This window comes from Crinia signifera, chromosome 4 (assembly GCF_055691185.1).
Source record: "Crinia signifera chromosome 4, ASM5569118v1, whole genome shotgun sequence".
NCBI lineage: Eukaryota > Metazoa > Chordata > Amphibia > Anura > Myobatrachidae > Crinia > Crinia signifera.
Genome location: NC_139220.1, coordinates 118874130 through 118891385, shown reverse-complemented (window position 1 = coordinate 118891385; position 17256 = coordinate 118874130). Strand labels below are relative to the sequence as shown.

Genomic DNA, 17256 nt, shown 5'->3' with positions numbered 1-17256 from the left:
TCAGTAACATGCGAATTATCTTCCTAACCTTTTAACTGCCAAATTAATTTGTCAAAATAGGTGTGAATATTGTCAGGCAAACATTTTATACATCATAATGACCTGTAATGTTTACCTTATATAGGAAATATAATCTTTTTTTACACAACATTCTTTATTTGAATTTATATAACAAATGTGAGTGACGCTGGCAATTTTAGCAGATATTTTGAACATCTCTCACAGAGATGTTGTCACTCGAAAGGTTAATACATACTGTCGAAATTGATCCTGGTGGGAAGGGATTGTAGAATATTACAATAAACATGGGGGAATAAGATTGCAGTGTATTGGGACACTATAAGGAGATCTTAGATGTTGGTTTGAGTTCATTCTTGATTCCATTTTACTTATACCCACACACATAGTTTTATAAGATATAGTATTTTGAAATATAATTTACTGTAGCACTGACTATTTAAAGATACAGGGGATAGTAATGGGTACTTTTTAACCCCAAGCTTCAACAAACTGCACAGGGGTTATTTTGAGGACCAATGGAGCTTGTGCAGATCTCATGGGGGTGAACCTAGTGCTCTTTTTTTTAGTTGTCATGACTTAGGGTCTGATTCAGAGTTGATTGCAAATACAAAATATTTCTCAAATGGGAAAAACCATGGGCACAGCAGGTGGTGCAAATTTAACATGTGCAGAGAGAGTTAGACTTGGGTGAGTTATTTTGTTTCTATCCAGGGTAAATACTGGCTGCTTTATTTTTACACCATAATTTAGATTTCCATTTTAACACTCCCTACCCAAATCTAACCCTCTCTGCATATATTACATTTGCCCTCTAGTGCACACCGTTTAGCCTATTTGAGAAAGATTTTGCATTAGTAATCAACTCTGAATCAGGCCATTAGAACAAGATTTTGCATCATATATAAATTGGAACACTTTAAATGTAAAGTTTGATTATAACATTCTAAATAACTTTGTCATAACCCTCAGTCCAACTTACAGTAATACAGGTCGGGTCTCCCTTATCCATGTATTCCAAAATTCAAAACATTTTAAGGTTTTTTTTGTTTGTTTTTTTTTGGGGGGGGGGGGTTTCTCCACCTCCCCTTTATTTCCTACTTACCTTTTTTCCCCAATGTCCATGGCAGCCTTCAGGATTCTCTTCAGTGGCATCTCCGGTCCCAGGGGTGCATTGTGCGAGTGCGCGGATGCGCAATGCACCCATGGGACCGGAGATGCTGCTGAAGAAGATCCTGAAGGCCGCCGTGGACATTGGGGGATGTGGTAAGTATGAGAAAAAGGAGACCTGCCTCTGGGACCTGCTTTGACTATACAGCCAGGCAGCACACAACTCTCTCTGCCCGGCTGTCATTGATTTAATTGATTGATTGTGTACGGCCACCGGTGGCTGTCTTAGGAGTGGCAGCATTTCACCCTCCCTTTGATAACGAGCAATTTCACTCCCCCTTGGCAACAAGCAATTCCCTCCCCCTTGGCAATGAGCAATTCACCCCCCACCCCCTCTTGGCAAAGAGCAATTTCACTCCCCATGGCAATGAGCAATTCACTCCCTCATGGCAATTAGCATGTATTCCCCCCTTTGCAATGAGCATGAAGCCCCCTTGGCATCAAGCAAGAACTCCTAGCAATGAGCATGTAGGTAAGTGGCACTTATGTATCAAATATGTAATGGACATCATGGTGTGTGCTATAATGTGTGATGGGCAACACAGAGTGTGGAATAATGTGTGATGTGCATCATTGTGTGTGGAAAATTGTGCAACGGGCATCACGGTATGTAGCACAATGTGTAATTGGCATTATGGTGTGTGGCACAATGTTTAATGTGCATTGTGTCTAATGGACTCTAGCTGGCACAGTGTGTCTAAGGGCCACTACTGTGTGGTGTAATGTGAATTAGTACTATTATGTGGCCATGTCCTACATTTTTGTCGTGCGCCCCCCCCCCCCCTCCGCAAATGACACTATGTTCAAATATACTAGTAAGGGACCGGGGCAGCGCCTGCGGCCTGCCTGCTCACCCGGTCCCAAGAAGCTCTCCCAGAAGAGCACCCAGCACTGCGGGTGCCGCGGCGCTGACGTCGTGCGGAGGACCCGCCTGCATTACTTGAGTCTCTGCGTGCACAGAGACTGTAGTAGAGAGCGTGACCAGGTTCACCAGCGCCGCGGGCTGAAGGAAGCACCAGTGTGGCAGCCGCCTGACTGCCACTACTGAAGCACTGCAACAGGTGAATCCTGTGTGTGTGTGATAATGGTGCTCACAGTGTGTGTGTGTGTGTGTGTGTGTGTGTGTGTGTGTGAGTGAGAGAGAATTGTGTTTACAGTGTATGTGTGTGTGAATGAATGGTGCTTACAGTGAGTATGTTTTATTATATCTTGATAAAGATCATAGGAGCCCAAAACTATGCCCTTTAGCAGTGTCATTGGTTATTGATTGAAGATAGTCTGCTGAGTGCTGTCCACGTGGAGGTTGATAGTTTCCTTTAGGGGTAGTTGGCACCAGAGTCAGTTGTTACAGTTTCGTTACAGGGTGCCATTCATATGTATGTACTGTATGTATGTATTTCCAGCAAAAAAAGTTTCACTCATAACGGCTGTGCTTTCAAAATCCTGCGTTTGCCACTGAATATATATCATTATCAAGGTGGATTTCTTTTTTTTATTTTATAAAGCTAATTTATTATGGTAATGAACTTATGGTAATAAACGTGGGGATTGGTGGGGCCCGGGGGAAGAGAGGGGTGGTGTGGGGGGGCCGGGGGGGAGGAGGGTGTGAATCTCTCTTTATCTGTCTATTTATTTATTTATTTACAGTGTCTTATATAGCGCAGCAGATTCCATTACAGTGTCTTATATAGGGCAGCATATTCCGTTACAGCGTCTTATATAGCACAGCAGATTCAGTTACAGCGTCTTATATAGCGCAGCAGATTCCGTTACAGTGCCTTTTATAGCGCAGCAGATTTCGTCACAGTGTGTTATATAGCGCAGCAGATTCCATTACAGCGTCTTATATAACGCAGCAGATTCCATTACAGTATCTTATATAGCGCAGCAGATTCTGTTACAGCGTCTTATATAGCGCAGCAGATTCCGTAACAGTGTCTTATATAGCGCAGCAGATTCCGTTACAGCATCTTATATAGCGCAGCAGATTCCGTTACAGTGTCTTATATAGCGCAGAAGATTCTGTTACAGTGTCTTATATAGCGCAGCAGATTCCGTTACAGTGTCTTATATATCGCAGTAGATTGCGTTACAGTGTCTTATATAGCGCAGCAGATTCCGTTACAGTGTCTTATATAGCGCAGCAGATTCTGTTACAGTGTCTTATATAGCACAGCAGATTCCGTTACAGCATCTTATATAGCGCAGCAGATTCCGTTACAGTGTCTTATATAGCGCAGCAGGTTCCGTTACAGTGTCATATAGCACAGCAGATTCCGTTACAGTGTCTTATATAGCGCAGCAGGTTCCGTTACAGTGTCTTATATAGCGCAGTAGATTGCGTTACAGTGTCTTATATAGCGCAGCAGATTCCGTTAGTGTCTTATATAGCGCAGCAGATTCCGTTACAGTGTCTTATATAGCACAGCAGATTCCTTTACAGTGTCTTATATAGCGCAGCAGATTCCGTTACAGTGTCTTATATAGCGCAGCAGATTCCGTTACAGTGTCTTATGTAGCGCAGCAGATTCCTTTACAGTGTCTTATATAGAACAGCAGATTCCGTTACAGTGTCTTATATAGCGCAGCAGATTCCGTTACAGCGTCTTATATATTTCAAATGTAACATGCCAACACATGTTAGCCACGCCCCCAATTCATCACTAGGGGGGGGGGCACAAAATACGTCCTTGCTCCGGGCACCATGGCACCTAGCTACACCGCTGGGCGCACACTGTCCCTATTATTGCATATCATTTGGTACTCCACCCACATTGTAGCTCCACCCATAATGAGGGATGCTCAAATCTATGTTTACTTGACATACACAATGAGCGATTTGTGCTTCATTTCTAAGCAATCTAGTTAGATCTCTTAGAAAAGGGGATAAAATAGCCCCATATGTATACCTGTTAAGGATCAAATAGGTGTGAGATAACAAAAAGGTTAAATAAGGCAGACTAGATGAGTGAAGTGGTCTTATCTGCCATCATATTCTATGTTTCTATGTAACGAGTTTGTATGCAACTTTGAGCCACATCAGACTCATGGTGTGTACACAAGGTGAGATTCCCTTGCTATTCAACTTAAGATTCGAGTGCTATGCAATCTTTGCTATCTCTGTACTATTTACATACAATTCATACAATCTGCATTAGATTTGCACTATATAGTCATTGCTGCCCTGTCTACTTGGGTTTCGATTTGTGCTGTCACAGGATCGCGCATCGGGATTGCAAGGTAAAAAACCTGTGCGATCTGCATGCGATCTGCATCCGATTTTGGCTATATAGTAAAAATCTAATGTCAAATATCACCGTGTGTACACAGCATAAATACATTTTAATAGAAATTTTGATATCTCGTAGCAAGATATTATGGGGGGTTAGTTCCTGTTTCAATTTCGGCCTGCTTGCCAGTTTATTGGCAGACAGGATTCAATGATCAGTGAAAGAAGGGGGATGTCTGCGAAAACAGCCATGGATTGTCGAGATCCGGCCGTGATCACGACAATCCATGGCTGTTTTTGGCAAAACGGGCCCAACTGCTTTAAAAGTCAAGTACGTTCTGACAAGCTGCCTCTTCAATGCGGTCCGGAACTACAGCATTGAATAGGCGGCCGCCACTATTTCTCCTGATGGAAATAGCAGCGGGGATTGAATACCCCCCTATATTGGGGGAAATAGTTCATGATAGCCTGACTATTAGATTTAAGAAAAATATCAATTTGTAAGGTAATCGAATACAGAATTAACATAGACCAACACTTGTTGATCTCACAGTGATTTTCAAAGTATTCTTAATATAATAAGTTATTACTTTTAGCTTTATCACAAACAGAGTAATGGAAAAATTATAATTTCATTAACTGGTATCCTCTTTTTTGATGCATGTCCTACACTGTACATATAAAACTTCAAAATGTGGAGAGGATTAAGATAATTAAATGCCCAATTTTAACAACAAAGAAGGTACATTTTTCTGAATCAGCTTCATACCCACAGCAAAAAGACATGTCGTCAAGGTCTCAATGTTATAAGCATAAATTATTTTCAAAAAACCATAAAAGTGGGAAACAGTTTTCATAAACTTTGCTTAAGTAAATGATGCATAAATGAGATAATTTATACTGGAAAGTTTAAAAAAAAAAGGATTGAGACTTAATGATTCCATTCCATTCGATACGGCACAGTCATTCGATAATCGATTGGCTTGCAAATTTGCACAACTGCAATTAACTACAAATAACCCCCATTGTTAGCTATGAGGGGATTAAACCCTTCCAACATCTCTGTGACAGATGTTCAAAATATCTGCTAAAAATGAAGCGTGGCGAGCGCAGCGAGCCCCGCGAGGGGACGCGGATACCTGTGAAAAGGTCGTAGGACACGTACTGCCGCCCCTCGCGGGCTCGCTGCGCTCGCCACGCTTCGGGTTCACGTTTATACTTGGGGGTGGCGTGGGGGTGCATTTAACCATTGTAAGCACCCATTAGGGTGCTTATACAATTTATAATCGCATCGCATTGTATGGCATTGTATGCCATATACAATGGCATACAATTTTAAAATTGTATGCCATTGTACAACATCGGCCGATATCGTGTCGCATCGCATACCATCGCATGCGATATGGCCTGCGATGCGATGGGCACCGTGCTAGTACACAAGTACCAAAAATGTTTTCTTAGCAATTTTTTACACCTATTTTGACAAATTTAGCACTCAAAGGGTTAATGAAGATTTTTTGTTGTTGTTGTAAGTTCATTGATTGATCCTTCATAACATACAAAATGTAAAAACATAAAATATGACAGATGATAAATACTTTGGCCATCTAGCCTGCCCTAAATAAATGTTCATGCACCACATACACCTTTGGGTTAATTTTTTTTCTGTCCCAAGCCAATTATCCTACCAGTATATTTTTGAATTTTGTGAGGACAATGGTGTATCAGGAGGAAACCCACTTTAAGTGAATATCAGTTCCAGTTTCTGTATAACTGATTGATGAATGAATTCCAGTTCATCGAGAGACTCAAGTCTCATCAATGACAAAGCAGGAGTTATGATCTTAATGGGGATATATGTAAATTAAAAAAATATACTTTATATATTGTATTAAAAAAGTTAAAAATGTTTGTTTATGTTTAATTTGTTTATGAGATTTTTCTTGTGCAGCTCATATAAATTAATAATTAATATATATAATTAATTAAATTAATATGGAAATATATTAAATGTATAGATATCTACAAGTTGTTTAAAAAATGTAATAGCTTTTACTTCTCTTAATTGAACATATCTTATAGATATTATTTTATATATATAAATGAAAGCAGACATTATAAGCTCTAGTGAACCACTGTACAGGGAACGTACTCACCACATTACGGCACGGAGCAAACACATCACTGTAGAGTATTGAGCATTCCTTTTTTGCATACGGAAATTTGCTCTGATGGACTTCGCATGGTCTCATTGTCTCATTAGAACTTTTACACTAAAGACAAACATCATAATTACTTCACAGATAATTCTTTGTAATTATATCAAGAAGCTCTCTCTGAAATAATTGATTAGCCTATGTACATGAAGTCACATTGGTAAACTATCGACAATATTAAAATTAATATAATCTTATTTACAAAGTGAAGCAAGTAAAGGGTGCAGTATATACTATCCTTCTAGACCAGTGGTTCTCAACCTAGGTCCAAAAGTGCACTTTTCTAGGTCACCCAGCATGTGCACAGGTGCACTCATTACTCACTGACACATTTTAAAAGATCCACAGGTGGAGCTAATTAGGGTACTTGTTTCCTAGCAGGGCGCCCACTAAGCAAATTGCTTAGCGGTCGGTTCTGCGTAAGAAAATCTCATCGTATGCTGTTTATGCGTGCAACGCGATCGCACCAACCCCCCCCCCCCTCCGGGACTCGGCGGTGGTGGCCGCAGCATTCCCTAAACCCCCCAGGGCCGGCGGTGGCCGCAGCGCCAACCAGACTTGGCAGCGGCGGTCACCCTCTCCTCCCTCCCCCCGGCGCATCACTCACCCCCCCCCCCCCCCGGTGCATCACTCACACCCCCCCCCCCGGTGCATCACTCACCCCCCATGCGCAGGTGAGCGGGGGGGGGGGCACCACCCCCCTCCGCCTGGGGCACTGCGGTGCCCTGCCCACACCCTGGACAGTTGAATTCACTACAACTGATAATTGTTTTGAAAATGAAACAGAATCTACAAATCTATTCTTTATTACAGTACCCACAGTTCTTAAAAATGTTGGACAACAGCGACAAGCAAAATGTGTACATCAAATAGACTGGTCATTTATTATCACAATATGCACAAACTGGTGCAATATTAATGTAGGAATTCTCATACCTGGCCAATAGTCCAACTGTCCCCAAACACTTGAGCATTTCGCACTTCCATGTTATTTGATGTGGTGAGATCATTTGAGGTGTACTTGTCAAAGTTTCCACATAGGCCAGACAGTTTTCCCTAAAAAACATTTATAATAAATAATACAGTTAAACTTTTACTTTATTTTGTTTGTTCTTGTGTGTAAAAGTACATAACATTTGGGTGTGTAATAGCTAGCAAGAATCATCAATTGTGAGGGCATTGTCTTGTAAGAGAGACATACTGTAAGCACACAGTGTCCCCTGATTTCCTTACATCACAACATGGCCTATTTCATCTGGAAAACATTGGGGCTAATTCAGATTGGATCGCATAAGTGATTCCACTCAAAGTTTCCCTGATGTTTGAGAACAGTAATTGCAGAAAGGGTCCAGCAATTGCAGGGCAGAATACCAATCATGGGCAGTGGCGGTTTCTACCTATGGGCTGCAGCCCTCCAGGTTAAATCCACCACTGTCTGTGAGACTGCACTGGCTTCACTATGACTGGCAGTGACTTCCTATTGGAAGTCCGACCTGCCAGTCACCAAGGCAGTCCCATTGGGAGGTGTTCCCTCCCTCCGAGACGCCTCTCTATGGGCTGCCGAGCAAAATCTGGAGATTGCTCATGCGCAGTACCTACATCAGTACTGCGCACGCGCCGGTCCCGATGCCTGTCATTTATATTATAAAGGTAAATGGACCGTGATTTCCCTTCTATGAGCTGTTGCCAAAGCAGCCCATAGAAGCTGGCCGCATGCACAGTACATGTTAGGAGTGGAGTAACCTCGCCTGCCCTACCTCCGTTGTACTCAGATGGAGTTGACGTGTGTGTGCGGGGTGCTAAGCTTCACCAATAATAGCCGCGTTCGTGGGAGCCCGTTAGTCAGACTCCCACCTCGATGCCACCTGGTCTTATGTTAAGGACAACACACACGCCAAGGCCAGTGATGAACAAGGGGAACCTCTAACTGCCACCTGCTGGCGAGGATACCCACGGAGCTCCCGTAACAGTGACCCCCGGGGCCCTGGTGTGAAAACGGTGCCCTGATGAGACCACCCCACAGGTGTAACAATACACAAAAGATGACTCAATAAACTGGAATGTAACAATACACAAAAGATGACTCAATAAGCAGGACTGTAACAATACACAAAGATGACTCAATAAGCAGGACTGTAACAATACACAAAGGATGACTCAATAAGCAGGACTGTAACAATACACGAAGATGACTCAATAAACTGGAATGAACCATACACAAAGATAACCCACACAAAGCTGAAACAAAAGGTGGGGATGTCAACTTAGCTGGAGCTGAGCTGCTGCGGGCAAGGCAGGGAACCAGCCGAAGGGAAGCACCACGCTGGAGAGGAATTCCCACGAATGACCAACAGATAACTCCAGGAACCGGGAACACTCAGGACGCTGGGTCTGAACTATAACCGGCGTCTGAGTGTATCGGCATCAGGGTTTAAATAGTACATCCTCCATAGGAGGATGAGGCTGCGTTGAGCGCTTCCTCTTCCGCCCGGCCGCCTGGCGTCCCCCGTCGCCTAGGCAACCGGGGCGGGCGCTGAGGAAGTGGCCGGGCGTGAGACTCCCGGCCGCTCGTGACGTCAGACGGGGGGCGTGCGTCGCTGACGCGACCACGTCCCCTGACGCGGCGACGTCCTGGCTGCGTCGTCACAGCCGGGACACACCGCGGAGAACCCCCTGCGTCAGCGCTGGAGCTGACTGCAGGGGTCATAACAGTACCCCCCCTTGAGGAGGGGTCACCGAACCCTTACCCCCAGGTTTAAACGGACATCTCTTAAAGAATTCTGCCCTAAGTCTGGGAGCATGTAGAAGTCTATCAGGGACCCAGGATCTCTCTTCATCCCCAAATCCTTGCCAATGAACAAGAAATTTAAGTTGACCCCGGACGAATTTGGAATCAAGGATCTGTTCTACCAAGAATTCCTTGTGGCCCCTGATAATCACAGGTCTCCTGGACTGTTTCTGATGAAAGAGAGTGGGAACCGGCTTCAAAAGTGAACAATGGAAAACATTATTGATCTTCAATGATCGGGGTAATTGCAACTGAAAGGCTACCGGGTTAACCTGTCTGGTAATGAGAAAAGGTCCAATGAATCTGGGGCCCAATTTGGCGTAATTTAATAAATCGGGTTGAGAGAAAGACTTTCTGGCCAACCCTGAATGAGCAGGGTCTCCTGTGCCTATCATAAAAAATCTTCGAACGGGCCGAGGAAAGATTCAAGGCAAGACGCACCTTCTTTCACAAGTCCCTAAGGACAGAAACTGCCGAGGAATTTGAGTGAGTGGACTTAACGGGAACGTCAAAGGAATTGCATTTGGGATGAAAACCAACGTTACAGAAAAATGGTGAAGTCTTGGTTGACACGTGATAGGAATTATTATAAGAAAATTCAGCTAATGGAACCAAGTCTGCCCAATCAGTCTGACATTTAGCAACAAAGCAGCGTAAATATTGTTCCAAGGCCTGATTAACCCTCTCGGTTTGTCCATTCGACTGAGGGTGGTATCCGGAGGACAAGCTGAGCTGAATACCCAAGTTGGAGCAAAACGCCCTCCAAAAGCTGGCGACAAACTGGGGTCCTCTGTCCGAGACAATATCTCTGGGAAGACCATGAAGTCTGAAAATATGAGTAATGAAAAGTTGAGCTAATTCTCGGGCCGAGGGAAGTTTGCGCAAAGGTATAAAATGAGCCATTTTACTAAAGCGATCGACCGTAACCCAAATGGTGGAACAATGGGAAGACAAAAGAAGGTCGACAATAAAATCCATGGAAATGTGGGACCAGGGTCTTTCTGGAATGGATAAAGGTAGAAGTTGGCCCATGGGTGCTACTCTGGGAGATTTCTGTCGAGCGCATACAGGACAGACAGAGACAAAACGGGTGACGTCCTGTTTCATGGTGGGCCACCAGACTACTGTGGACAGACTTTCAAAGGTCTTGGTGATGCCAGGATGCCCAGCCAACTTAGTGGAATGGAAATCCTTGAGGACTAAATCTCGCAGAGCTTTGGGGACAAAGAGTCGATCCTGAGGAATCGACCGAGGTGCAGAGGACTGGGAAGCAAGGACACGGGTAGCCAAATCTTGGGTTAACCCAGCCAAGATAATAGCTGACGGGATAATGGGTTCATCCCCCAATTCCGGGTCCTGAGAAGACTGGAAACTCCGGGAAAGCGCATCGGCCTTGGTGTTCTTAGGACCGGGTCTAAAGGTGATATTAAATCGAAATCTGGTAAAGAAAAGAGCCCATCTTGCTTGACGTGGGTTGAGTCGTTTGGCCGACTGGATATAAGCCAAATTTTTGTGATCTGTAATAACGGTGATCACGTGCTCTGCTCCTTCAAGCCATTGGCGCCATTCTTCAAAGGCCCATTTTATGGCAAGAAGCTCTCTATTACCTACATCATAATTCTTTTCAGCGGGGGAAAATTTCCGTGAAAAATAGGCACAGGGATGCAGTTTATTATCCAGACTATGAGTCTGGGAAAGCACGGCTCCCGCCCCGACATTGGAGGCGTCTACTTCCACCAAGAATGGCTTCCTGGGGTCAGGATGGTGAAGAATGGGGGCAGAACAAAAAGCTTTATTCAGCCGTTCAAAGGATTCGACGGCCTGTGGGGACCAGTCTTGTGGATCTGCTCCTTTGCGAGTGAGTTCCACAATAGGAGCCACGATATCTGAAAATGAACGAATAAATTTGCGATAGTAGTTAGAGAAACCAAGGAACCTCTGAACAGCCTTGAGGTTGGTGGGGCGAGCCCATGACAGGATGGCTTGAACCTTTTTAGGCTCCATGGAAAAACCTCTGGGAGTAATGATATAGCCCAGGAAGGAAACTTGGGAAACTTCAAACTCACATTTCTCTAACTTGGCGTAAAGTTGGTTTTCGCGTAATTTTTGGAGGACCATGCAGACATGCTGCCTATGTTCGGTCAGAGTTTTGGAAAAAATCAAGATATCGTCCAGATAGACAACAGCAAAAACTCCTAAAAACGGCCGGAGTACCTCATTAATGAAATCTTGGAAGACGGCAGGAGCATTGGCCAGTTCGAAAGGCATCACCAGATATTCGTAGTGGCCAGTGTGCGTGTTGAAGGCCGTCTTCCACACGTCCCCCTGCTTGATTCTTATGAGGTTGTATGCTCCTCTCAAATCGATCTTTGAAAAAACAACGGCTTCCCGAATCTGATCGAATAACACAGAAATGAGGGGTAACGGATAAGAATTCTTTATGGTGATCTGATTCAAGGCACGATAATCGATACAGGGGCGTAAGGACCCATCCTTCTTTTCAACAAAAAAGAACCCTGCCCCCACAGAGGATTTGGACGGACGGATGAAGCCTTTTTCTAGGCTTTCTTGGATATAATCTTCCATGGCACGGGACTCAGGAGCGGAGAGAGCATACAAACGCCCTTTGGGTAATCTGGCATTGGGGACGAGATCAATGGTACAATCAAACGGCCGATGGGGAGGCAGTGTTTCTGCTTCTTTCTTAGAAAAAACGTCAAGAAAACTGTGATACGGTGAGGGTAAAGAAGACAAAACAGGAGACACCGCCCGAAGAGGGAGAGAGAGACAGCTGTCAGAACATGCTGATCCCCATCGGGTGATCTCTCCCGTAACCCAATTGACATTAGGATTGTGCTTCTTTAGCCAAGGTAGGCCCAAGACAAGAGGTGCAAACGGACAATGAAAAACTAAAAAAGAGATCTCCTCGGAATGTAAGGCCCCTATAGACAACCTGAGGGAAGGAGTGCGGAAGGAGATGCTGCCATTGGATAGTGGTAGGCCATCTAAACCACACACAGACAAGGACCCCTCTAGGGGAATAGGTTTAAACCCTAAGGATTCAACCAATGTGGTGTCCATAAAATTGCCAGCTGCGCCACAATCCAAAAAGGCAGACACCTCCAGGAACTGCTTCCCAAAGGAGATAGTAGTCTTTATATAGATGGACTCAGTGGGGGAAAAACAGGTAAGGCCTAAGTGAACCCCCCCGAGGTTACCTAGGCCCTGTCTTTTCCCGCCTTAAGCGGACAGACCAATGCGCGGTGACCGGATCCACCACAATAAAGACACAATCCCTTAAGTCTTCTCCGATTCTTTTCGGAAGCGGAAAGGCGAGCGGCCCCTAGCTGCATGGGTTCCTCTCCTGAGTGGTCAGAAGAATCACCCGGAGGGGATGAGGGAAAGACCCCAGACTCTCTTTCTCTCTGACGTTCCCGGAACCGCCGATCCACCTTGATGGCTAATTGCATAATCTCATCTAAGGATGTGGGCGATGGATCGTGTACCAGGGCGTCTTTGAGACCATCGGACAAGCCAATTCTAAATTTACTGCTAGGGCTGGGTCATTCCACCCAGAATCGATGGCCCACCTCCTAAACTGTGTACAATATCCCTCTGCCGTACCTTGCCCCTGACGAAGGGCTCGGAGATTGGCCTCTGCTGAGGCAGACCTATCGGGATCATCGTATAACAAACCCATGGCCGAAAAAAAAGAATTGACAGAGGAGAGGGCCTCATCTCCTGCAGGGAGTCCGAATGCCCAGGTCTGGGGATCCCCCTGTAGGAGAGAAATAATTATCCCTACCCGCTGAACCTCTGAACCTGAGGACATGGGGCGCAGTTTGAAATACAGTTTACAGGATTCTCTGAAATTATAAAAAAGGGAACGGTCTCCAGAAAAACGATCTGGGAGATCGAGTTTGGGCTCTGAGCGTCTAGACGCCGATAGGACTCCATGTACCTGTTCCTCCTGTGTATTGACCCGGAGGGTGAGCTTTTGGAGTTCCTGTGTGAGGGTGTGAATCTGGCCCGCCAGAGCATGTCCCGTGGCCTGCTGGGAAGGATCCATGACAGACTATGACCCGAGGCTGAGTACTGATATTTTTTGGCCGGTTATAATGTTAGGAGTGGAGTAACCTCGCCTGCCCTACCTCCGTTGTACTCAGATGGAGTTGACGTGTGTGTGCGGGGTGCTAAGCTTCACCAATAATAGCCGCGTTCGTGGGAGCCCGTTAGTCAGGCTCCCACCTCGATGCCACCTGGTCTTATGTTAAGGACAACACACACGCCAAGGCCAGTGATGAACAAGAGGAACCTCTAACTGCCACCTGCTGGCGAGGATACCCACGGAGCTCCCGTAACAGTGACCCCCGGGGCCCTGGTGTGAAAACGGTGCCCTGATGAGACCACCCCACAGGTGTAACAATACACAAAAGATGACTCAATAAACTGGAATGTAACAATACACAAAAGATGACTCAATAAGCAGGACTGTAACAATACACAAAGATGACTCAATAAGCAGGACTGTAACAATACACAAAGGATGACTCAATAAGCAGGACTGTAACAATACACGAAGATGACTCAATAAACTGGAATGAACCATACACAAAGCTGAAACAAAAGGTGGGGATGTCAACTTAGCTGGAGCTGAGCTGCTGCGGGCAAGGCAGGGAACCAGCCGAAGGGAAGCACCACGCTGTAGAGGGATTCCCACGAATGACCAACAGATAACTCCAGGAACCGGGAACACTCAGGACGCTGGGTCTGAACTATAACCGGCGTCTGAGTGTCCCAGCTTCAGGGTTTAAATAGTACATCCTCCATAGGAGGATGAGGCTGCGTTGAGCGCTTCCTCTTCCGCCCGGCCGCCTGGCGTCCCCCGTCGCCTAGGCAACCGGGGCGGGCGCTGAGGAAGTGGCCGGGCGTGAGACTCCCGGCCGCTCGTGACGTCAGACGGGGGGGCGTGCGTCGCTGACGCGACCACGTCCCCTGACGCGGCGACGCCCCTGACGCGGCGACGTCCTGGCTGCGTCGTCACAGCCGGGACACACCGCGGAGAACCCCCTGCGTCAGCGCTGGAGCTGACTGCAGGGGTCATAACAGTACAGAGGTATGTACTGCACATGCGTCAGTCCTGGCACCTGTCACCATAGTACATACCCTGGCAACGCTCTGTGTTGCGGGGACCAGGAGGAGGAGCAGCGGCAGGGGGGGGGGCCTGCAATGCGGCCACCGGCAGCCCCCTCCTGCCAAATGGTACGAGACGCCACTGATCAAGGGTACAGCAGGAATTTCTGGAAATGAAGGCATGTTTCCCTCTGATTTCCAGGCCAATATGACTCAGAAAACATGATGCAATTTGACAAATAAAGAATTCTGGAAGGATGTATTATTATTCTGCTGGATCACTAATTGCTTTATTTTAAAGGGGAATTATTGTATAAGTGGCATGTTTTAAATCTACTTTCCATCTTATTACACTGGTGCTTAATATACACAAGCTTCACAAAATCTATTAGGAACTGGCACTGGAAGATGGTCAAATGTGTGGAGATGTGGCCACACCATTTGTGAATTGCAGGGTTCTCTTTACATGCTGCAACATCTTTGGAAGGTGCATCTTAGGGCTGGTCCTGTGTCACCTTATGTGCCTGGACCTTTCTATAGAACTGAACTCAGGTATTCTCCATCTCCCTGCATGTAAAATTCATCTCCAAAATCCAATGACTTGTATTACTGCACTCAAAACAATTCTTTTTGAAAAGTACTTTTTATTCATACAGTATTTATAGTTTTAACCTATAACCAACTAAAAAATATACAATGTCAAAACTACAGTTACTTTTTACACATTTAATTTTACAGAAACATCAATAAATGATAATCTAATAAACTAGTTTTTGAAAAAACATTTATTTATTAACATTAATTTAGATAGCATCAGCAAACTCTGCAATGCTTTACATATGCTGCAATACTTTTAGAACCAAAAAATAATTAAACAAAACTGGACATTAATACACAGTAAAAGAGTTAAGAGGGCCCTTCTCACAAGCAGACAATCAAATTAATTCTAAGCTGTTAAATATTTATTTATACATTGATTTTTTTTATTGTCCATATATGTTGGTACATGGGTAAGACATATATGTGATCTAAAGTTTGCTCAGGGTCGAAGACTAAAATAGGAGAGCCACACAACTGCCACCTTAACCCTTAAAAGTGCCAAGTGAATTTGTCAAAATCGGTGTGAAAATTGCCATGGAAACATTTTTATTCATTATAATGACCTGAAATGTTTACCTCATATAGCAAATATAATCTTTTTTTACACAACATTTTTTATTTGAATTTATATAAGAAATGTGAGCAACAGTGGCAGATATTTCGGACATCTCTCAAAGAGATATTGGCACTCAAATAGTCAAACACTGCAAAGCATAACCGGCCCCGACTCACTGGCAGTTGGTGTGCTCCCAGTGGCATAACTCCAAGTTTTGCACCCCCCTGACGAAATATTTGCAGACAATTTTTGAGGATGCTCAAGAAGGCCGCCGCCTCCACTAGCATACTCAAAAACTGCTGTATGGGGGTGGACATTTTGTGATGGTTCATTTTTATTAAAAGCAGAAGCCAGGAGGGGACAGGAGAGCCGGGACCGCAGACAAGTAATTCTGCGGGTCCCGGCCACAGACGCGGCAGGTGAGGTCCCGGCAGTGGCACTACAATAGCCCTGCAGACCCCCAGCACCCCCACTTATACAGCATCTCCCTGACACCACAGGGTCTGCGGGCTATTGTTATGCCACTGTGTGCTCCCTTATTTGAATTCTGAACTGTTCTGCAGCCCCCCATATGGAGAACAGCATGCTACTGATATTATTCCCAAACAATAATCCAAAATCTGTCTAAAATAAAAATATTGCTATATTTGAAGGCAACGGTATTACTTACTTTCCATCGAGGTCCCACTTTGACATGTATTGTCGTTCTCTTATCCCAAAGTATTGTAATATCTAATTCTGGAAAGTGCACAACTGTATAGAATCCAGCCTTCCAATGCTGATACCTATAGGGTCCATGCTGCATTCGAAACTGCTTCTACACAAAGAAAATGGAATATAGCAGTACCTATGAGTAGCAAAAAGTATTTGTCATGTATAATGCAAGATTAATATGACAACCATACTGACCTGTTTTTCGGAGGTCTCAGTGAAATAAATATCACTACCACCCACGGAGATGACAAGATTCTTTGAACAGACAATGTCATTGTCAAAACATTTCCTATTCTGAGCAATAATAGACACATTGGAATTATCAGCGCTCTGTAAAAAATAAGAGAAAACCACAATTACAGTGGTAATTATCTACTGACCAATCAGTGAGGTTCCTGGAAAAGACCCAAGTATCCTTGTCTTTTTTCTTAGCTGTCATTCTTTTGGTCTCTTCTGTAAAGACCATGGTAGGCTCAAATCGGTGTTTGTTCAAAACGTTCAAAAGGCCATCTCAATTGTTATGTGATCTCTGTGGTTAGTGGTGTTTGTATTAGAAATAAGTAATATGAAGAGCAATGCTAGGACTAATAAAGGATCACACAAGTCTTACAATATTGGAAACTATATCCTGTCAATTGTACTAACCAATTGGAAAATTAGTTTAAACTCTTTTGAAAACTGGGAGTTGATGCTTACCAGTAATAACATCAATAAAATGCCACCATGATACCAGGTCCACCCCCAACCTACTGTATCTTCTATGGCCCTAGTTTCCCAAAATGCCATGGAAGAGCCATAGAAGATAGGTTGGCTGTGTTTAATGGATGACATA

At 44.6% G+C, this 17256-nt stretch overlaps 1 protein-coding gene across 1 annotated transcript in view; it reads right to left on the bottom strand.

Annotated features, from left to right (window-relative positions):
• Positions 1-17256, bottom strand: part of OTOGL (otogelin like) — a 205333-nt gene that overhangs the window by 84413 nt on the left and 103664 nt on the right. The window contains 4 exon segments of the mRNA XM_083182312.1: positions 6574-6690; positions 7570-7689; positions 16381-16527; positions 16620-16754. Coding sequence (XP_083038438.1) covers positions 6574-6690; positions 7570-7689; positions 16381-16527; positions 16620-16754 — 519 coding nt within the window.